A 23935-nucleotide genomic window follows, 5' to 3' on the forward strand; every position below is an offset into this window, starting at 1 on the left:
GAGAGATGGTCCAGGACAGAGTGAGGAGTGATACAAGTGAAATCATTAGATTGGGTCTTGGCAAAACGACTACACTTCATTGTCATGTAGTCTAACAACTCATGTGAACCTGCTGACAACTAGGCTGAATAGATGAGGTAATGGAGGATGATAGTTTTATTTAGCAAAGCCTGATAGTGAACACATTTTTATTTTATTTGTTGATAAACTAAACATCCAGAAGGACAGAATCACACAACATTTCAACAAAATAAAGGCTACGAAAGAACGAATGGAAAAAATAACCACAATTATATAAACCCTTAACCCATAAGCACATCCAAGATTTAAAAAGCAATGTGGAATAACAGACAAAAGCAATAGAGGATGATGGGTATTTAGCAAAGCCTGTTACAGTTACCACATATCAGTGTATGTGGGCCATGTGGAAATCAAACACACAACTTTGGCATTACATGCTCTACTCCGGAGCCCACTGAGCCATTAGAGCCACTGATTACTGACAGTGTTCCCCCCTATCCCCTTCAGTGTACAGTGACGTGTGGACAGGGCCTGCGCTACAGGGTGGTCCTGTGTATCGACTACAGGGGTCTCCACGCTGGAGGCTGCAACCCCACTACCAAGCCTCACATCAAGGAGGAGTGCCTGGTCACTGTGCCATGCTACAAGCCCATAGGTAAGCAGCTGGCCCCAAACAAACTGCACACACACACACACTCACACACACGCACGCACGCACGCACGCACACACACACACACACACTCACACACATGCACACACGCACAAAACAACTCCCTCTTTCTCTGCTGCTTTAGAGAAGCTCCCAGTCGAGGCAAAGCCTCCATGGTTCAAGCAGGCCATCGAGCTGGAGGAGGAGATAGCCGTGTCGGAGGAGCCCACGTGAGTTTTGAGGGCCCCGCTGGTCCTCACTGTCCCCTTACACAGTGATCACTGAATTTGATTTACATCGAGATTTCTGCTGCTGAAAGTGCATCTTAGTACCCTATACCTAAGTAGTAATTCTGTCATTAATATAATCATAACATAGTGTTAACATCAGCACTCGAGTTGAGGGGGGATGAGGGGGGATGGCATCCCCCCCTGAAATAAAAACGGTCAAAATCATCCCCCTTCTAAAACTGTCATCCCCCCTTCCCATCCCATGTCATTTTATCAATGAACGTGGTATTACTGCTATTTCAACATTTAATTTTGCGCATATTGAGTAAAATACTGTGGGCGAGGGAGGCACGCACACATGCAATGACATTTTTACTAAGTCACTGACACTGAAGTCACTGACGCTGTGGGAATGCTAAAATTGTCTCCATATGATAAAATCCACCACCCCCCCTGATTTTCTTTTACAACTTGAGTACTGATTAACATGCTGTAATATGCTTATTAAAGCCAAGACTGGTATGTTTCTGAAACTGGTAGGTTTCACACTCTCACTGAAAAGCCTTCGACAACAAGATGGCCTCCCTCTGAGCTATTTGGCACAGTCACCCACCTATCTGTTGAAGCTATTACAGGTGCGGTGATTTAGGTGGAGAAACGCGGCTATAGCCACAGCTACGGCGTCTCCAGATGCAGAACACGGAAAACGGGGAGATTTACAACATTAAATATCCGTTTTACAGATTTAACGTCGCTCCGCCGGGGGAAGGAAGTGAGAGGCAGGCCCCAGATACTGGGTTTCTGCAAAGGCCTCAGGGTCCCATGGCTGTGATTTACCTAGAGGTTAAACTGAGGTAGACTCAGGGCCTTGCTGTTGCCTTGAAGCCTCCTGTATCGTAGCTCCGACCATGTCAACATCCATTTTCCTTTTAGCATCTGCTGTTCTGTACATTTTAGATTTTTCTCAAAATTGTATGAGCTGTGTTAATTTGTTTGCCCTTCCACCTGCGTGTGTGTGTGTGTGTGTGTGTGTGTGTGTGTGTGTGTGTGTGTGTGTGTGTGTGTCTGAGAGGTTTCACCCCTTTTTGCTGACACACTGAAGGAGCTTTGTCGAGGTTGATAAATGGAGTAGGATTTCGGCAGCCGTTGTTGACTCCAATGATAATGCTGGAATATGTCATGAAATGTCTCCTCCAATGTGATTACATTCTCTCACCAAGACCAGCAGCCACCAATACCCAATATCCATCGTGACATGGAATAGCATGTTAGCCTTTTTGAAACATCTCTCTCTCTGACTTGTGTTTTGTAGAGGGAAGCAAAAAAGAGGCACCGGGTGCCAAAGCATATGATTTTGTTCTTTTGCGAAAATGCATGTCTTCCCCCAAAAAGCACATAAATAACTGCGTATAATACGCTGTCGCTTGCAGGCCAACAACAATATCTGCCTGCCATATGGGTCCAGGTTACGGATGTGAGAGAATCGAGGAGGAAATTCCTGAGTTAGACTTATTGCACCTCCTTCGCCAGGGCTTTAAGCCTGCCATTAACCACCGCTGAGCAACACTTGAAAACTGTGACCAAACAAAAGGATTCTATTGTTGGAACACCGGAACCCGAATTAAGTTGAAATAAATTAGCATTTGTTCCACATTTGAAAGTTGTAATCACTTGACAATGAAGTGCAGCAAGACTCCATGAACCTTGTTTACAAAGTCACAGATGTGTCCTATCCAACTACCCATGAATACAGACATCATTGCAGACCTAGGGACTTCAATTTGCAGAGAAAAAAATTACCTAACAAGTCAGAATACTCTACAGCATGGATCACCGATGGGCGGCCCGCGGGCCACATCCGGCCCGCCAAAGCTGTATATTATTCTTTTTAAGCAGTGCAGCCGCTTCTATACGTGACGTGTGTGTCCATGTGTTCGTAGCATGAGATTTAAACAATCAGGAGTCACCTATGCGTCTCATGCCCGGCAATACAATAGTAACTTGGGAAAAGCATGCCCAGCGTCTGACAGTTCTATCTCAGAAAGTATAAATGTCACAGCTTATATATTCACACCGTAGGAATCCTGGTAACCAGATGCACATCTGTATATAATATGTTTTGTGTACCTTAGAAACTGTTGTCGCGGTCACAAGTAAAAAAAAAAATGGGTTTGAAACGGAAATTATGGAGTTTTGAACGTTCCACAATTTATGTGAATGGGGAGCCCGGAGCATGGTTTTCAAACAACACTGAATATTTCAACAAACTATAAATGTCACAGCTTAGATATTTACACCGTGGGAATCGTGGGACCCAGGTGAATATTTTGATAGATATTATGTCTGTGTACCTTAAAAGCTGTAGTTGTCGTCACTTTATATTAATGAATTGAGAAAATGTGAGCAGGGAAAAAATGCGTTCCAGTATTTAGAATATCTAGAGACCAACAGGTTTTAAAGATGTTATAAATCCATCTGTCAGCTTATTATTGGCGAGTAGCCTACACAACCTGATGCAGGAGGAGTCAGACCTGCCTCATTCACAAAGCTGCAACCTTCCTTCGCTGGATGTGCACTGAATGCCCTCTCTTGTTCAGTTAATAGTTCCACTGGCGTGTCCATATCCAGCTTTCAAGCTCGCAATTTTTCTGCGAAGGGCCTCTGACCGGTCAGGGTATGGCTCTTAGAATGCTGCATGCCTTGTGTAATTGTGACGGCGAAGATTGTCATTCTTTTGCAACAGCTACCGTTTCATTGCAGAAGAGGCATACAGGTTTAGCGTTAGGTTGGCAACATGAATGTGTACTTGTCAGTCCATTCTTTATCAAAGCTGCCGTTTTCCACATCAATTTTACGCTTCAGGTTCTTTGAGAGTGACATTTTGCATGATTAATAGTGGTGATCTGGTCTAGTGGATAGTGACTTGGACTTGGACTTGGACTGACTCTTGCCTGAAACACCAGTAAGGCAATCAGTGAGTAAGGCATTTAGCCCTACATTACTCCAGGGAGAATGTCCCTGTAATCTCTAATTGTAAATCGTTTTGGATTAAAAGCGTCTGCTAAATGGTCAATTATTATTTTAATCATTTTGATGGACAAATTAGCAGCTCTGCCAAAGTGATGACAAAATATTTAAATCGCCCCTGGTGGCTGGCTGCAGTACAGGTGTTAGGAGTCTATTCACACAGAGGCTAATAAACATTAATAACATTAATTTTGTAAGAAAGTGAACATATAATTAAATTTTAATTTTGCCATTTAGCAGACGCTTTTATCCAAAGCGACTTACAATTACGAATTACAGGGACATTCCCCCTGGAGTAACTGAGGGCTAAGTGCCTTACTCAAGGACACACTAGTAGTGGTGTGGTTTCAGGCGGGATTCGAACTCACAACCTTCCGATCACAAGTCCAACTCACTATCCACTAGACCACTATCCACTAGACCACCACTACCCCCATATTAAACAATAATATGGTAATTATGCCTAAACAAAATAAAACAAATATTTGTAAACAAATACATTTTTTATATCCGGCCCCCACAGTGTATGCTTAGATGAATTCTTGGCCCTTGGATTGGTGACCCCTGCTCTACAGCATGATTTCTGTTGTACCTTTAAAAATATATTTTATTTAAGTGAGAAATCACTTTTAGTAAAGTTTTAGTAGAACAATCTGAATACACATTTGCATATCATGGAAACGCTAGACATATTATTCAAAACTCTCATTGGATTATTTCTCATTATGTCTATTAGAAATATGAAGGTAAAGACAGCTGGCTTTACTCCAATTTTACACATTTTTTAACATGCAAATTAGAACCTATGGGCCGGTTTCACAGACAAGGCTTAAGCCTAGTCCTAGATTAAAAAACATCTTCAATGGAGATTTTACATTGAAAGTGTGATTTAGTCCAGGACTAGGCTTAAGCCTTGTCTCTGAAACCGGCCCCTAGTGTTGACATTGCAGCTGATGTTCTAATCCCCAACTCGTGCCTGTGACTCATCTGTTTGTATATCACAAATTACTCCTTACTCCACAAATTAGCACTTGTAAAGACCCAACTAAACTCTAATTACGAGTTATTTATTGAAGTGGATTGTAAAGTTGAGGATGTCGCTTTGTTGTGGTTTCACGGCTCAGCCAGGGAAGAATGTCTGACACCAGTCCATAGATGTAAACATTTATGCGCTTTCCATGGCGGAATGCAACACCAATAGGATGTCTTGATGGATTGGAGAGAGGCCAGAGGAAACTGAACTGTGGTTCCATTATAACTCCATTGGGTTAAATGAAGACCCACTTTGGGCACATATGGGGCTATCCTTGGTGTGTGTGTGTGTGTGTGTGTGTGTGTGTGTGTGTGTGTGTGTGTGTGTGTGTGTGTCTGTGTGTGTGTGTGTGTGTCTGTGTGTGTGTGTGGTGTGTGTGTGTGTGTGTGTGTGTGTGTGTGTGTGTGTGTGTGTGTGTGTGTGTGTGTGTGTGTGTGTCTGTGTGTGTGTGTGTGGGGGTGAATACCAGCCTGTATACCAAAACAAAATACCAAGATCAAGATGGTTTCTGAAAGGGTCAGGGTATTGCTCTCCAAATTAGTCTCTTCTGAATAGTTTTGAATGTATTATATCATATGCAGTTCATTCTGATATGGGCTCATCCGAGGTATGAGTGTATAAACAGCCGTTTTTCAAACCAGGAATAGACATATAGTAATGCTTTAAGTGTAAGAACACTTCATTGTCTATCTAGCCCTACTGTATATGCAGCCTTCTGCTTTAATTGGGTTCTGCTTCCTCTGAGGAACTTAAATGAGCCACGAGTCACTGGATGCCGCTCTCTCTCTCTCTCTCTCCCTCTCTCTCTCTCTCTCTCTCTCTCTCTCTCTCTCTCTCTCTCTCTCTCTCTCTCTCTCTCGCTCTCTCTCTCTCTCGCTCTCTCTCGCTCTCTCGCTCTCTCTCTCTCGCTCTCTCTCTCTCGCTCTCTCTCTCTCTCGCTCTCTCTGCTGCTCACTGCTTCCCTGCTGCACTCCTTTTCTGTCTTTCTCTCTGCTACTCTTTTTGTTCTCTGCTGCTTCTCTCTCCCTCCCTATCACTTCCTCCTTAACACAGTTGAATGTGTGACAGCTCTGTTTCGGAGCCCTATCTTTCTCACACTCCTGAGAGGCAGGCTGGCGATCAAACCGTTCAGCTTTTCGGAGAAGCCAATAAAGTCCACTGATCTACAAGAATTTCCCCCTCTCTGATCCATTCTTAAAGACGAGGAAGGACGCATCAAAGCAATTTATCCAAGAGAGGCCGCCCCCTAATGCCTCGCAGCTGTTCAATTAACCGCAGCGGGGCTGGATTTCAGAAATACTTTGTCAGTTTATGAACTTAGCAAATGACTAAAATCTGTGAGAGGAGGACAAATGCCAGAAATGCACGATTCTCTATCGATGACACTTTAGTTTTACTGCTGGTCTGTATTTTACACTTTGTGAGACAATGCTCATTCAGTAGACTATTGTCTAATTTGTAAACTTGTGTTATTTATTGTGTGTGTGCGCGTGTGTGTGTGTGTGTGTGTGTGCATGTGTGTGCGTGTGTGTGTGTGTGTGTATGTGTGTGTGTGTGTGTGTAACTGTGTCCATGCGTGTGTTTAAACCATCATTGGTGTCTTTGCAGGTTCATCCCGAGGCCCTGGCAGCCCTGCAGTAGAACATGTGGCGCAGGGACCCAGAGACGGACAGTGAAATGCCAAGTCATGCTGTCCTTCTCCCAGACTGTGGCTGACCTACCAGACGATGAGTGTGAGGGGGCCAAGCCACTGGGGAGCCAGCCCTGCTATCGTACCCCCTGCCCTGGGCTAGAGGGCCAGGAAGAAGAGGAGGAGGAGGAGGAGGGGGCCCATCAGAAAGAGGAGCTGCATGACTGGGAGTATGAGGGATTCACAGAGTGCTCTGAGAGCTGTGGAGGAGGTATGGAACATAGGGTGCCTAACTAACTGTACCCACACTTTCCGATGTGGCAGCACAGTATGATGATAGTTAGAATAGCACATTTACCATTAGAGGTCATACATCACTGACTCCCATTCTGACAGCAGCTGGGCTAGCACCATGCCAGGGAGACAGCTTATCCCAACATCCTGCCAGCTCCAGTTAGGAATACCTTTTATCTCTGGGCACCTCTGAAGCCCAGCCTTGCACAATTTAAAAGCCCCCTCCTCGCTCCCTTCCCTCCTCTGTACTGTCCTGTGTGTGTGTGTGTGTGTGTGTGTGTGTGTGTGTGTGTGTGTGTGTGTGTGTGTTTGTTCGTGTGAGTGCATGTGCATGTGCATGTGCATGTGCATGTGCATGTGCATGTGCATGTGTGAAAACCCCAAGTCCCCATTCTGGGATGATTAGAGACCCGTATTCGGTGCCACACACACAACTAGAGGGCTGCGCTCCTGTGGACCATCACACCAGTGCCTCCTTTGAAGTCACGGGACAGCGTCTGCCATCCCCCATTATGTCCCCCTGACCTGATTAGAAGCAAGCTCAGAAGTGTACAGCCACCTTTAACACACACTGACACTCACGCTCCGAAAGTTTCCTTCAACGTGGGAACTAGACATAGCAGGCACCTCTGTTGTTTTCATGTTCCCGTTTTTATTCTGTTTTCACAAAGGCCCTACAGTAGTATTTGGGTTGCTCCATTGCAAAGGCAGTTGCTGATGTTCATGCTTGTGTGGTCACACGTGTGTATGTTAATGTGAACAGAAAAGATGAATGTGCGTGCGCTTGCATTTCAGGCAGTGATGAGAGGAATCTAGCCCCATGCAATACATAAAAGGCCATAAAATAACCATAAAATAAATCTTCAACTCTACACGTAACTTTGGGGCTAGCATTCACTGATGTTACTGATGGTTTTGTTTTGATCTATTTTTCCTGTAAAGCAGCGCGTTGTATTGCATCTGTGTATGAAATGTGCTACAGTATCTATAAACAAAGTTTGATTTGATTTACTGATGTACAGTAAATGGTCCTCAGTATAACTTCTAAAAGGATTTCCTCTTGATGGGCAGCAAACGTCAGTCAACATGTGTTGTGTGGTTGTATTGCAGGGTTGCAAGAGGCGGTGGTGATCTGTCTCAACAAGCAGACGAGGGAGGCGGCCGATGAGAGCCTGTGTGTGACGTCGCGCCGGCCCCCGCAGCTCCTCCAAGTCTGTGGAGCTCAAACCTGCCCACCCAGGTAAGACCCCACAACCTGACGAAAACATCGCCCTAGTACATTACAATAGGTCAGCCGTCCCAAGTTATGAGAAACACCACGTTTTCTCCTCAAAACATGTTTTAGTGGTGCTTTGGGATCTTATTCGGTTACTCCTCCACCATTTGAAATGTGTTACGTCTGATAATTGGGAGCAGATTTCCGTGTCTAAATGTATCACTTCCACTACGAAATATGATGGGGAGTATGTCTAAACCCACTGAGGCCATGTCTCTTTCAGTCAAGGGAGAAATCTAACCTCAAACCAGAGGTTACTAGAGGTTACTACTACTACTCACCAGTAGACTGGGCCATTTACCCTAGTCTATCATACATACCTAGGGCTTCAGACAGCTGAGTGTCCCCAACCTCTCTGGTCATCACTCTCACCTAAGCCAGTAGGAAGTAATCTGAGGCAGACACAATGCAGATCTCGTGTCAGCCGGGCCAGCCCCCCCAGGGGGCATCTGTAATATCAGACCTGTCCGTCGTCTGCAGAGTGAAGAGCTCCAAGAGGAACAGCGCAGACTTATGGTATATGTCAGGGGAGGCTGGTGGAGGTAGAAATCAGAGGATAGGCTCCATTCCATGCACACAATGAGCCTGTCCTCTGATTTCTACTTCCACCAGCCTCCACTGGTATATGTACAGTGTATGGCACGTTCTGACAGTGATTCAATGTGGATACTTGACCAAAAACGACTGTATTACTCACAGTCTGGGATTCAATCAATTAAAAGTGGAGAGTTTTTCGACACACACAGAGCATTCGAATCTGTGTTCGATTTGTGTATAGTTAAGCAATATCACACGAGAGGGAGTGTGTTATACTGAATATCAGCACGGCTATGATTCGGTCGTAGGTACGAGTCCGAATAATCACAAAAAAACACACACAAACATGTAGTCTAATTAACGGTCATTTAGTAGAACATCTGTGCGGCGGAGTGATACATCGTTAAAAGTCCCAGTGCTGTATATCGTAACTCATGGAATGCCTCTTGTCCAATCAAATTACTTGGTCGGAACTAACTGTTGTATAAATACTGTATATACTGTCATGAAACATCTGCATTATGACATATGTACCTCTCAGAGATATGTATTTGAGGCATTACACAGTAAGCTGTTAAAATGTCTGAACCGTAGCAGAATGTTGAGTAGATGTTGTGGTCGGCCACACGTTCAGAGTTTACACTTTACAGTCCCGGTGTTCTATTGCTGCTCACACTGTTGTTAGAGAACGCAGAGGCTCGCCGCCTCCCCCCGGTCTGTTTTTCCAGGCCTCGAGTTCTGTTTTCAGGCACAACAAACGCTGCGTTGGACTTGTTTCCCTTGGCCGTGACCCCCTCTCCCTCAGGCCTCCTCATCCCCGTCCCATTTTCAACAACAGGGTTTGGATCCTTTTTCCTCAAAAGCTGAAGCCATGGACCCTGTTGGCTTTCCTGGAGATAACCACTGATCTGTATGCAGTTGAATAAGTAGGCAGATAAAGTTAAGAGATGGTTTGGTTGATTGGTTGGATGGATAGAATGTTAGATAGATAGATAGATACTTAGATAGATAGATAGATAGATAGATAGATAGATAGATAGATAGAGCTTTTTATCAGGGTTGATTTTCTGTGTTATTAAAAAGTGAGATAGGTTGGTTGTTGGTTGGTTGATTTGATGGATGAATAGGTAAATGAAAGAGAGCATGGATAGATGAGAGGGGAGGTATAGAAAGATCAAAACAATTACGATTGAAGATTGACAAAAAGGATGAGTTTGCATCTTTCTTTTAATTGGTGTGAATAGCTTAAAGGTGGAAGGAGTAGCAGGTGGAATAATTGGAATAATAATAATAATATTCTATTATTTATTCTATTATTATTATTATTATTACAGTATAAATAAATAATAAATTACATTATTTACATTAGTACCAAAGGTGTGAACACACCTTCTCATTCAATGGTTTTTCTTTATTGATATATTATTTTCTACATTGTAGAATAATATTGAAGACATCAAAACTATGAAAGAACACATATGGAATTATGTAATAAACAAAAAAGTGTTGAACAAACCAGAATATGTTTTATATTTTAGATTCTTCAAAGTAGCCTTTTGCTTTTTTAGTGGTTTTCTCCCACATTCTAAAGAAGAGAATGCTGGGCGGTGTTCACAGTTTCCTTTTCCACTGACACACACACACCAAGCTGATTGAGAGAATGCCAAGAGTGTGCAAAGCTGTCATCGAAGCTACATAATATCTCCCGTTCTACCACATCCCAAAGGTGTTCTATTGGATTCAGATCCGGTGACTGGGGAGGCCACTGAAGAACACTGAACTCATTGTCATGTTCATGAAACCAGTTTGAGACGACTTTTGCTTTGTGACATTACCATGCTGGAAGTAGCCATTAGAAGATGGGTACATTGTGGCCATGAAGGGATGCAAATGGTCAGCAACAATACTCAAATAGGCTGTGGCATTCAAGCAATGATTGCTTGGTATTAAAGGGCCCAAAGTGTGCCAAGAAAACATTCCCCTAACCATTACACCACCTCCAAGAATGAGTGTATCCATGTATGAGTGTAGTGTGTACAGGTGTTCCTAATGAAGTGTTCGGTGAGTGCATGTCGAAGAACAATAGTTGGACTTGCTGATGCAATGTGTTTTCTGAAATTTATTTTCTTTTTTTAAGGCTCACTGCCAAGGCATTTGGCCCCTAGTCATTGTTTTAGTTTTTGCTTTGTTTGTTTCTGTTTTGTCTGTCCGTTTCATCCCCTTGTACAGCGTCCTTGGGTTTTTGAAAGGCGCTATATAAATTAAAGTTATTATTATTATTACTGTTGGTTCGACCATAGACAGCTTCTTCATAGCTTTTGACCGTCCTTTTGACCACCTATCTGCCTTCCTGTCTGTGTTGATGCAGGTGGGAAACAGGAGAGTGGAGTTTGTGCTCTGCCACCTGTGGCGTGGGTCTCATTACCCGCAACGTGGCCTGCACTCACCGCCCCTCCAGGGACAGCAACCGCACAGAGAACGTGAGGGACGAGGAGTGTCGGACCCCAAAGCCCAGCCCTGTCCAGGCCTGCAACCGCTTCGACTGCCCCCCCATGTGGGACCCACGTGACTGGGGACAGGTAGGACCTCATTGTGCGGGACACTGGGACTAGTGGATTGAATGGAAAATGAATGTTCCCAATATCCGTTTTCCACAATTAGCCTTTGGTAAAGGGATAGGTCACTCTTTTACAAAAACGAAAAGTCAGATGGTTCCTTACTTAAATGGTCTATGGGGCAAGAAGGGTTTACTTCAATTCACTTTAGCCACTACTAGAAATAAAAACAATGCAAAGTGATTGACTAAAATACCTGAAATTAACCATTTATTGGTCCACGTAGTGTTCCCGTAGCTGTGGTGGCGGGACCCAGAGGCGAGAGATGCTGTGTAAGCAGAGACTGGCGGACGGCAGTGTCCTCGAACTGCCTGACACCTTCTGCCCCTCGCTGATCCCCCCAACCAAGCAACCCTGTGGCCAACAAGAGTGCCCGCCTCGATGGGCCACCACAGACTGGTTGCAGGTACTGATGCATCTAAATCAATCAATCAATCAATCAATCAACCAATCAAGCGAAGTATTAATTCTAATCTAGAGCCTGTTAGAAACAATTTTAGTTAAAAACAACAGGCACCGATATGTGTGTATCATTTGGTACCAGGTAGTTAGTAGTTCCTATGTGTTCCTATCTTTCCATTGGCTAGTGCTCGACCACCTGTGGAGAGGGGACCCAGAGGCTGCAGGCGGTGTGCCGGAGGCCAGGGGAGGGAGGGCAGCTCCAGACCGTAGCCCCAGAGGCCTGCGCTGCTACACCCCAGCCCACCAGAGTCCGAGCATGCTCCCTAAGGCCCTGTGAGAGTAAGAGATCCTCTGTTTGGGCACGAGTCCTATACTGTTCATTCATACTGTCAGCCAGAGAGAGAATGTCGCAAGAGAGGTTAGGCAAGCAAGCATAACATTCCCTAGTCAACTATGAATCCACTTGAGCTGCATTTCTTGCCATGCCATGTGTGTAAGTCAAGGTTGAGGTCCATTCTGTCTGAACTGAATTACAATTGTAGAAATTCTCAATTGAAAACAACAGCGATTAAAAATATAAAATACATTTATAACTGTTTTCAGTCTGATTTGTTTTCAGTTACAATAAGAGTTCTCGTAGTTGAGTGTTCAGATGAGTTGAAGATCTCATACCTCTTATAAAGATGCATTTTGCTTAACTTTGATGTTTGAGTAAAACTGTGCTATTCCTTTTTCCTCCCAGAGACCATCAAGCCAGTGGTTGTGAAGCCGGACCCCAGCATCCTGGCTCAGAGGAAAGTGTACATCCAGTGGAAGAAGGGCAAGAAGCTGCAGTTTGTGGTGGGTGGCTACGCCTACCTGCTCCCCTGGACCTCAGTAGTCCTTCGCTGCCCTACCCGCCGCTTACGCAAGGGCCACATCCAGTGGCTAAAGGAGGGGAAGCCTCTGGCCGGCTCGCCGCACCTCTCGCTCACCCCGGTGGGCTACGTCAAGATCCAACAGCTCCGGCCCTCTGACGCAGGAGTCTATACATGTGTAGTGGGTCAGAACCAGGAGCACTTTGTGCTCCGGCTCATCGGTGGTAAGCAGAAGCTCTCTGTGCCCGAAGGTGAGTCTTGGCTCGCCAGCGCCCAGGGGAAGGCGAGCCAGCCGGGTGTAGTGATGGCGGGAGAGAAGGCCAAGGAGCTGCGTCTCTCTCTCAGTCAATACGACGCCATCGTCCAACGCCTCCTCAACCTCAAAGGCTCCACCCAAGACAGCCTCGGCTTCGTGGAGATTCCCGACTCCAGCGAAAGGAACAGGTCCACCCTGGAAGACGAAGAGTCCCTGCTGGAACCCTCCAGTCCCATTATGTTGGTGGTGGACACCCATCGACTCGATGAGGTCATCCACAACCTGTCTGAGGGCTTGGGAGAATCTAAGGGGGAACAGCTCATCACTCAGCTACTCAGTGACCTGACCAGGAGCCAGGGGGAGAGCAACGAGTCCACGCTGCACCCCTCGGAGGGGCCTGAATCCTCCACCCAGGGCCCCCTCACTTACAAGCCCAACGTCAAAGCCTCTACCCAGGCCACCAGGCCCAGAGGCCCTGTTATGATCCAGAGACCCCACAAGGTTGGTGGAGTGTCGTCTTCGGAAGTGGTGGTGGCCCATGTGGGGACCCTGGTCCTGCTGTCCAGACAGACGTCGAGTGTGGAGCTGTGGTGCGAAGCACTGGGAAACCCTGAGCCCACCATCGTCTGGGCAAAGGACGGGAAGGAGCTTTGTTACAGTAGCAGGTAAGGAGAACCTGGCTCGTGATTAGACATAGACAAAGACTATTCTTGGAATAATTTGGCTTTGTAGACACGTCGGTAACAGTTGTGCCTCTATACCTGTGTAGTAACACTGCAATTACTATAGTAACAACATTTGTATGTTTTTACCTAGGCGTTATATTTTCATGGACAGTGTTTATGCTCCGTGTCACCACTAGGATTGTGCCCCATCTGTTTTTGGTGAACCAACTGTCCTGGGTTCAGTGTCTGTCTTGTTTGCATAAGAACTGTCCTGGGTTCAGTGGCTGTCTTGTTTGCATAAGAACTGTCCTGGGTTCAGTGGCTGTCTTGTTTGCATAAGAACTGTCCTGGGTTCAGTGGCTGTCTTGTTTGCATAAGAACTGTCCTGGGTTCAGTGGCTGTCTTGTTTGTGTGGTGGCAGAGTAGGCCTCTTGCCAGGCGGTTCCCTGAGGATCCAAGCTCCTGGCAATGTGGACACTGGACTCTACACCTGCACCGCCAGGAACCGCCTGGGCTCTACCTCACTGTCCTCACAGCTGCAGATGTCAGGTAAGAGACACGTTATCAACATATTAAGAACATGCTACTTACATGCAGTACCATATCCGACTCACTCGGATAAGAACGTTAGTAGTGCAGACCCGTAGCCAGCCTGCTAATAACGTAGCTAGTAGTAGGCTAGCTAGTTAGGTTAATATAACAACCCTACCCTGTTTGGCTGTTTTTCTGAACATCTGTTCAATGTTCTGTATGGAGCCCCCCTGGGGTCACAGGGTAGAAAAAAATGATTTGATGTGTGAATCCGTTCCCTCGGTTTTGTAATTCGTTCCCTCGGTTTAGTAATCCGTTCCCTCTGTTTAGTAATCCGTTCCCTCGGTTTAGTAATTCGTTAGGGTTAGGGTTATGGTTAGGGTTAGGGTTAGGGTTAGGCCCTACGAGCCAGAACGATCGCAGGGATTCTAACCCTAACCCTAACCCTAATCCTTGCGATCATTCTGGCTCGTAGGGCCTAACCCTAACCATAACCATAACGAATTACTAAACCGAGGGAACGGATTACTAAACCGAGGGAACGAATTACAAAACCGAGGGAACGGATTCACACATCAAATATTTTCTTTCTACCATGTGACCCCAGGGGGGCTCCGTAGTTCTGAGACAGTGGGGCTGCTGTTTTCTTTTTCTTCCAAACTACGTCCTCCTTCTGACCCATTTTGGGACTGCAGCCGGCTGGCTCTGGTTGTAGCAAGCTATGTGCGTATTCTTTAATGTGTCGCTGTGTACGTTGTGTATGTCGCGCGCCAGTTTGAATGCAATCATTTGCAATGGAAGGAGAATCACAGTTGCTCTAAAAGTGGTGCTTTTAACAACGTTAGGGCTTCAGTTTGGTTTAGATCATTTTTGATTACTTTAGAATTATTGCACGTCGTTATTTAAAAGGGGCTTTGGTCGTGAGGGGAGGGGGGGGGTCGTTCAAACCGTCCGACCCCCCCCTCGCTACGGCATGTTTTTATGTGATGTTGGTGTCCATTCCTAGTCTTGGATGGTCCTAAAATCCAAGGCCAGAACTACAATTCACACCTAATTCAACCTAGCAAATCTTCAAGATTAAATCTTCCAAGACCTAGAAAATCTTCATTCTTTAACAACAGCTCCACACAAACACACACACACACACACACACACACACCAAACTCTGGAGGCCAATCCTGCTGAGTCAGCGGTGGAGAATTTCCGCAGCACGTGGCTGGGGTCACCTCCAAGCCGCGCCGACTGTCCTCTCCACAGAGCATGATTAGTCGCGACCTCCCCACACTGTGAACAAAGAGCCGCCACTGTCGGTTTCCTGATGCACCGGCCTTTCCCTCCCCATCCGACAACGATTACAGACTCCAGGCAGCGTTTCAAAGCAGATTAAAGTGGGTGCGCCTGCTCTCCTAATCTAAATGGAGGGGATAAGGGGCTTAAAGTGTTGAAAAGGGTCCAAACTATGTCTTCCGAGCCTTTCAAGTACAACCTAGCAAAAGGCCACGTATCATGGGTGTATTTCCGACACTTCACTCGTCTCAAGGAGGATATGCATTACACACGACTTGAAACACAAAGTGCTGTACAGTACATTCAAGTCAAGCTAATACATGATAGACCCTATATGACACAACTGATACCTATATCAGTTGTCAAACCATAACCTTGCTGAAAATAGCTAGCAGTAGGGCAGATTGCAGATACAAAATGTATTCAGTTAGGTTAAGTTAGGTTATTCAGTTAAAACAAATATTTTGAGTGCTTGAGTGTTTAAAACACAGGGCTAAAGAAGGACATGAATTGCATCCACAGTGCTGATTATGCATTAAACCATCATGTATATTTATATTTGAGAGTGCTGGCCGTATAATTTATTTTGTGATTTTGTCTCTTGGTATGTTTGTATTTTTAGGTGACAAAGAAGGGAACAGTCTCCAAGGTGATGGCATGGCGGAGAACGTGTCTCTGTGTAGAGAGAGCAGTAACAGCAGCCACGCACCAGAGCCCTGCCATGGACAAGCCTGCCCCCTAAAGTAGGATTGTGTTACTGTAAACTTTTCAACATGACCCTAACCTACTATCTGCCCATGCTGCAACAACATAAAGTACCAGTCAAAAGTACAATTGAATGGGGAAGTGTGTCCAGACTTTTGACTGGTACTGTACCAATTGGCATACATCGTTGTGTGTGTTTAAGCACTGCATAGCAATGCGTATTTGGTACCTTGCAATGTATGCAGTATGGTCATTTAGCTGACACTTTTAACCATTGTAAGTTATAGTAAACACATTATGTGCAGTGAATGTGGCCTGGTGGCAATCAAAGCCATAATCCTGGAGTTGCAAGCACCGTGTTCCAATCAGCAGAGGCGATGGCACCACAGCTGGGCTGTTGCTGTTCCTACAGTATTCTGGTCCTTATGGTGGACTCTTCCTAGACGCAGAGAGGGATCGCAGCGTAGTGAAGTGAAATGACGCGGAGAGAGCGGTGGAGTGGGGTTTTATAGAGCTCCACTCAGCACAAGAGGAGTTTCCTGTCTAGTCTCTGACATCCTACTGTACTGTCTGTCAGTAAATGAAAAGCCAGCTCTCATTCATTCTCTCTGTGTGTGTGTGTGTGTGTGTGTGTGTGTGTGTGTGTGTGTGTGTGTGTGTGTGTGTGTGTGTTAGGAGTGCACTGACTCCCCACTGACTCCTCAGCCATCAGTTGCAAGAATAGGCCGGACAACTGCAGGATAGTGATTGTGTACCCACCTGATCTATCTCCTCTTTCTCCGGTGGCGTAGATGGTCAGCGTCCCCCTGGTCCCCCTGCTCAGTCAGCTGTGGGGGGGGGCTGCAGAGCCGCAGGGTGAGCTGCCAGCGGGGGCCGGAGGGCGGTGCCAGCGAGGTGGACAGGCAGCGTTGTGCGGGGGCAGGGAAGAGACCCCCGGACACGCGGCCCTGCAACCCTCTGCCCTGTGTGAGGTGGGCTTCCACTCCTTGGGGTCCGGTGAGTAAACCTGCCCATGGCAATCTCTGCGGAATGTACTTTATTGCACTATTTGGGCGAAGGATCTATTTCCCAATCCCAGCTATTCATGTTTGATTTCATACATTCATACATCAAAGCATTTTCAGATTTGATGTAAATGAAAAGCACTCTATGAAAATCACCACAACACAATTTTTTATAGTGGTAAAACATTTTTTTAAAGAATCCCAGGGATGATGGTGAGTTTTTAAATTGTCCACAAGGTGGCAGCTTAGTGATTTTTTTTCCACACTGAAAGGTGTGTGTGAGTCTTTTTATTTTAAGACTTTTGGATAACACAAGAAGGCCCCAATCAAACAAGAATCATGCATACAGATGCTGTATGAATGACTGCTAACATTTCCATATGTACAATAAATGGTATGACATCTGTGTGTTCCAGTGTCATGGTCACTGTGTGGGACCTCGTCTGGCCACGCAGCACTGCCATGTCTTCTGCCAGGATGGGAATGCCACCAAAGTCCCCCAAAGGATGTGCAGCGCCCTCCACAGGCAAGTCCAGTATTGCAATGTTTGCTACCCTTGCTCAACGTTTCATCAGGGCGGCAGGTAGCCTAGAGGTTAGAGAGGCAGGTAGTCGAGGTCAGAGAGGCCAGCTAGCAATCCGAAGGTTGCTGGTTTGATCCCCGCCTCAGGAGGGAGCTACATGTGAGCTGGTGACTGGAGGGTTGCTGGCATCATATCTAAGGTGTCTACCACTGCATCTGTTTCCTTAAGCATGACACTTAACCCCTGATTGCTCCAGGGGAGCTGACTACTTCTGAACCTGTGCCTACAGCGAAACAATGTTTTTGTTATACTTTTGTTAGACAAAAAGGTTAAATCTAATCTAAAAGGATTTACTGTTATATAAGAACAAAACAATTGGTACATTTTAAGATAGTACTGTATAGATAGAGGTATTACAGATACATTTACAGAAACATTTTGTGAGACAAATACACATACAATGCCATCTGAACAAGAGAGTAATATCACAAATCTGCATTTGTGTGTGTGTGTGTGTGTGTGTGTGTGTGTGTGTGTGTGTGTGTGTGTGTGTGTGTGTGTGTGTGTGTGTGTGTGTGTGTGTGTGTGGGTAGGCCTACATCACACAGGAACTGCACAACGGAGGCGTGTGCCTTGCAGTGGCGTGTGGGGCCCTGGACACAGTGCACTGCCACCTGCGGGCGCCACGGTTTCCAGTCACGCCATGTGACCTGTGCCCTTCGCCGCAGTGGCAAGCCCACGCGCGAGCACCACTGCACGTGGAGGCCACGCCCCCCCAGCTGGCAACGATGCAATATCCTGTCCTGTGGAAGAGGTGAGTTTAGTATCACTATGTCACTATCCTTAACTATACTGTCAGTAACAGTATCTCATCTCATGTACAAGTATAGTAGGCCCATTTTAGTCCTCATTTTATCTGCAGTGTTCTAGTTTTGAAAGTTAAAATATGATTTCTCCCACTAGAAACACCATTATAAATGACTCTCCCTCTCTGTGTGTGTGTGTGTGTGTGTGTGTGTGTGTGTGTGTGTGTGTGTGTGTGTGTGTGTGTGTGTGTGCGTGTGTGTGTGTGTGTGTGTGTGTGTCAGCAGGCGAGTGTCGGGACAGCACCAGGTACTGTGAGAAGGTACGGCAGCTGGAGCTCTGTCCTCTGCCCCAGTTCAAGACCCGCTGCTGCCAGTCCTGCAGAGACACCTGAGAGGAGGCGGGGGGTCTCAGGGACAAGGGACAGGTCCAATAGACACACAGAACAGAGACCCCATCCCCCCTACATACCGTCCTGTGCGAATGGGCCAGGAGCAGGGACAGGAGTGTGCTGGAGGGTTTGGAGGGTTTGGAGGGTTTCAATGCCCCTACCAAGTGTGGATGTGATCCACATTCCCCAACAAACTAAGGAGAAACTTAGGGGACTGGCCTCAAATACGTTTGTTTTTGTAAGAGAGGGCATCACTGTTAATTAAACCTTATGAAGGCTTTGGTTATGTTGTTTTTTCCTGTTGTTCATGACAATGCTTTTCCAATGGACAGAAAAGCGATGAGACACTTTGTCAGAGTTCCGTTGCGAGCCTCAGAGAGAATGCTGTGTGACTCTGTCCTAGCCAATCACCATGGACAAGTCATAGGGGGCCGTTGAGCCACTGGACAGCCATAAAGACAGAAACCCACGTTAAAAGACAATTAGTGAAAAGTATGTGTTGCTACCACTGGATACTGAAAGTGTGTCTTTTTTTTCCATCAAAGACCTTCTTTTTAATGTTTTTATCTTTGTTGTTTTCTAACCACCATCTTATGAATCAGCTCAAATTAAAAGAGGAGATCTGCAATTAGATACCTTTACTCCAATGGGTTTTAACTCCAAATTAACATCATCAAAGAGAACATGTTTATTATGGCATAGATTGCACTAATATAGTGGGACAATTCCCGAAAGGCTCATATTAATTTAAAACACTCAATATGATACAGTGTCCGTGTTGTGATAATGATGATGAAACAATACAGCTGTATAGTCAGTAAGAGCACAAACTCAAACATCTAAGACAGAGTAAAAAGGTGCGACACCTGTTTTTGCACTCAATTCTTCCCCAAGTCTTTGTTAAGAACATGGCTTGTTGAGATTTTATCTTAACGTATTTGTGTTCCACAGTTGTTGATATTTGTTGTAAGTATCTTGATTTTTTTATGTGTCAGGATTTGGATTTGTTGTTACATTACACAAGGAAGTCTCTTTAACCACTTTGGGATGTCATGCCAGTTCTGAACGCATGGCTAGTCCACTTAACCCTCCTCCAGACCAGTCTGAATATCTCTCCTCCAACCCTTTACTGTGGCTACTTTTTACTGGCTACTGCTAAATGTGTTCTGAGCTTCTCTCCAGACTTAAGCAGTGCTGCCTCACACATTTAGACTGCAATATAACCGTCATGCTATCCAAGCATAAAATGTCTCCATAAAGAGTTCTGGGTCAAAATAATTTTCATTGAATTACTTTAATTGTACTTCATTTAGCTTGCCTGGTACACCAGGTGTGCAGCGTTTGCACTTTTGGAACTATTTCATTGGCTCCATCACACTGCTCATGCTATTAAGAGAAAACAAATACTGTTTTAACCGACATTGGATTATTAGACAATAATCTCCAGACTTTAATTATTCAATGCAGATTAAAAGTGCTCGCCCAGACACCCAAGCACTAGTTGGTTGATATTATAGGCAATCAGATAGTAATGTTTCTACCAGGAGAGTTTCACTTACTCTCAGGTTTTGTAGATATGTGTTTTGCTACAGTTATTCTCTGTACTGTCTTTGAACTATTTATTACTATGTGTGTTTCTGTGCAAATTAAAAATGTTTGGTAACGATTAAAGGGTTTGGTAGAATGTGAGTGTACATTGTTGTACCCTAGGTGACGTGTGCTATGAACATGCTATGGTGGCCTCCTCTGTAGACTTGCTGTGTTACTTTTTATGTCAAAGCCTGGTCACTCATTAGACAATAAAGTCAATTACATTCCTTTCATGAAGCCTTTTTTTTGCTCTTTGCTTTTTTTATATTCATATTGTGATGACAACTAAGTGCAACTTTCTAGGAAATTGTCAAATACTGTAGTCATTTGTTTCTTTTACAACTGGAGAAGTCTAGAAGTTGTTGCCTGTACACTTCTTTAGATTCTGCCACCAGTGGCACAAAAGGATAAGAATTTGGTTTGTTGTCCCCAAAATTAGACCACATTGGATAGCAGGGAGAGGACTTACCTCTCCACACCTGTGAGCAAAAGCTTAGGGGTTCTGGTTACTTACTTACTTACTTACACACACACACACACACACACACACACACACACACACACACACACACACACACACACACACACACACACACACAAATAAATCAGCTATGCATAGACACAGAACCAGGAGATGTCCAGTCACACTTTATGGTTGTTCTAAATGTTGAAAGCTCCAAAGGAAATTAGCTTAAAATAACACTTTAATCAAATACACCACACAAACTGTAACCATTAAGGATTGGCATGTGGTGTGGTTTCACACTTCTGGTAAATATGGATTAAATTAAATAAGAACCCAGTGGAATGTAATGTTTTAAAATCTTTTGAGAATTTCTCTCTCTCTCTCTCTCTCTTTCTCTCTCACACACACAAATAAATAAGTCATACTACACACCATCTTTAAGGCCACAAAGCTCTCGAAAAAAATGTTGAGACCACTCCAAATGTTTCTTAAATCAGCATCTCTCCATGTATGAGATGTATTATTACTTTATCAATGTAGGGTTACTTATTTGTATTGTGTTTTTTGATTCTGAATGCTGCAATGCCAATGTTGACCAACCAAAGCCAAAGAAGTTTACTCTTGTGTACTTGTACAGTGAGATGTAATAAAAGCGATTCTGATTCTGATTCTGATTCTGATGTATGGCAACTATTCTATTCCTGTGTCTGTTGAATTCCAACCCAGGCAATTTTAATCACGTCTTCTTTTTTTTCTTTTTCTTTTTTTGAGCCGACTATTAACCGCGATGTCGAAGTCTGGATGGCCGAGCGGTCTAAGGCGCTGCGTTCAGGTCGCAGTCTCCTCTGGAGGCGTGGGTTCGAATCCCACTTCAGACATAGTTAATGCTGTTGCATGTGGGGAAAACCCTGCTGCCACCCTCACCCCACATTTCTCCCTAGCAACCTTCCACCCCCTTGCACCCCGATTACTAACTCTCAAAGCCATTCTCTCTTTCAAAGCATTTAATAAACTGCTATTAGCTATCGTATTTCAAACGTATACACTGACTCTGTTTTCTATAAATAATAAATAAATAACATATGTTATTATTTTGAAATGTGTAGCGGGTAGTATTCACCATTTATTGTGGGTAAAGAGGGTAGAAAGTTAGCCACTAAACTAACTAGACAGCATACTGTAGATGTAGAGGCCTTACATGACTTAACCATGGAGGACAAAGTGAAGGAAATGTACAATGCAATCTATAAGACATACAGTGAGGGAAAGAACAAAGAAGTATTTAACACAGCAACCATTCTTTAATTCAACATATTTCCATTGCAGCTATTCACATGAAATGTAGACCAGACAATGGTATTAACTCGATAAAACTATACAGCTAAAGAAATGGTAACATTCCGAGTGAGGTACTGATCAGGTGATCACCTGAACCAAATCGTATTTAACAAGGACAAGTATAAAACCCCTGCTGTGGTCATCACTATCCTCTTGCAATAGGATCAGCTGGATGGCAAAAACAGTGCTAGTAGGAATTGGAATTGGAATCAGAATTGGAATCAAAAATAACGATTGACCATGGCAGAAGAGTTGAAAATGAAAGTTTGGAGTGAGGAAAATACAGTGAGTGTCAGGTTGCTTCCATCCATAATATGTCAAAGACGGAGGTTCATATGAACAAGGTCAAGCAGCAGCAGACATTGGGGACGACAAAGCTACAGACCGGCAGAGGGTGAAAACGACTCTCCACTGACAGGGATGACCGCCAACTCATTAGAATGTCACTCAACAACCGGAGGATGACATCAAGTGACCTATGAAGAATGACAAACGTCAGCTGGGGTGAAGTGCACGGCGAGGATGGTTGGAAACAGGCACCTAAGGGAAGGGATGAAGCTAGAAAAAAGCCCCTCATCAATGATGGAAGCAAAGAAGAGCCAGGCTGAGGTTTGCAAAAGACCATAAGGATTGGACTATAGAGGACTGGAGTAAGGTCATCTTCTCTGATGACTCAGATGAGAGGCCTACAAGCCACAGTGTCTCTCGCACCCACTACGAAATTTGGTGGAGGATCGGTGATGATCTGAGGGTGCTTCAGCAAGGCTGGAATCGGGCAGATGTGTCTCTGTGAAGGACACATAAATCAAGCCACGTACAACATTGTTCTGGAAGAAAAATTGCTTCTTGGTCACAAGCCATCAAACTAAGCCGAGCTGCTTGAATCTTTGTGCCAGGAGTGGCATTAAGTCACTCAACAGCAATGTGAGTGGTGGAGAGCCAAGACGCATGACAGCTGTGATTGAAAATCAGGGTTATTCTACCAAATATTGATTTCTGAACTCTTCCTACACAAAACATTGTTGTGTTGTTTAAAACATTTATATGAACTTGTTTTCTGAAGGTCTGAAAACACTGCATAGTTTATGGCATTTTGACCAGTTGTCATTTTCTGCAAATACATTTTCTAAATGACAACAATGTTGTAGTTTATAGAAGAAAAAAACATTTTACTCAAACACATACCTATAAATAGTAAAACCAGAGATACTTATAATTTTGCAGTGGTCTTGGTCTTGTTAAGTCGTGACGTGTTTCCGGGTCCAACGTTGGCTGAGGCGCTGTCTTCGAAATGCCGAAATAATAATAATAATTAATTCTATTTATATAGCGCTTTTCCGAGGCTCAAATACCCTGACAATATGGAGAAAACGGGAAAGGGCTGTGTCCCTTGTTGAATGAATAGATCCGAGTCTAAAAAACGATTAAACTGTCATTCTACCGCTGTAGTTCACAGGTACTCTGGTGCGGAGAATTTCTGGTTTGGACTCGGAAATGGCTAAACGTCACTTTTGACGTCGGACTTAACACGCAGAAGCAGGAAGTCCCTCCACCAGGACCATTTCGTCTGAATCTGCTGAAGGTAACGAGTTCTGGGTCAAAATGTATTTATTTGAATGACTTTAGTTGTTCTTAATTTCTTCTCCCAATAGCATCATCACACTGAGTACATGCTGTTGGGAGAAAACAAATAATACAGTATTTTAACCAACATTCATGAGATCTAATTGATTCAATACAGTTTGAAAGTGCTTTTGCACAGTCACCAAGCAGTTGGTTGGTGTTAATCATCAACTAGAATAA

The 23935-nt window shown here is 44.6% G+C and overlaps 1 protein-coding gene across 1 annotated transcript in view; it reads left to right on the plus strand.

The window, feature by feature from the left end:
- LOC308168910 (ADAMTS-like protein 1) overlaps positions 1 to 18741 on the plus strand; it is a gene marked incomplete at both ends in the record, with an annotated part of 91685 nt that extends 72944 nt beyond the window's left edge. Inside the window, 14 exons of the mRNA XM_080543552.1 lie at positions 529 to 676; positions 817 to 901; positions 6570 to 6862; positions 7996 to 8125; positions 11067 to 11277; positions 11540 to 11719; positions 11901 to 12054; positions 12458 to 13493; positions 13915 to 14042; positions 15934 to 16054; positions 16808 to 17012; positions 17437 to 17555; positions 18137 to 18357; positions 18635 to 18741. Of these exons, the coding sequence (XP_080399678.1) occupies positions 529 to 676; positions 817 to 901; positions 6570 to 6862; positions 7996 to 8125; positions 11067 to 11277; positions 11540 to 11719; positions 11901 to 12054; positions 12458 to 13493; positions 13915 to 14042; positions 15934 to 16054; positions 16808 to 17012; positions 17437 to 17555; positions 18137 to 18357; positions 18635 to 18741 (3138 nt within the window). The remainder of the gene's footprint in view (positions 1 to 528; positions 677 to 816; positions 902 to 6569; positions 6863 to 7995; positions 8126 to 11066; positions 11278 to 11539; positions 11720 to 11900; positions 12055 to 12457; positions 13494 to 13914; positions 14043 to 15933; positions 16055 to 16807; positions 17013 to 17436; positions 17556 to 18136; positions 18358 to 18634) is intronic.
- Positions 18742 to 23935: the final 5194 nt, after the last annotated feature.

This window comes from Nansenia antarctica (assembly GCF_963989245.1).
Source record: "Nansenia antarctica genome assembly, chromosome: 12".
NCBI classification, from domain to species: Eukaryota; Metazoa; Chordata; class Actinopteri; order Argentiniformes; family Microstomatidae; genus Nansenia; species Nansenia antarctica.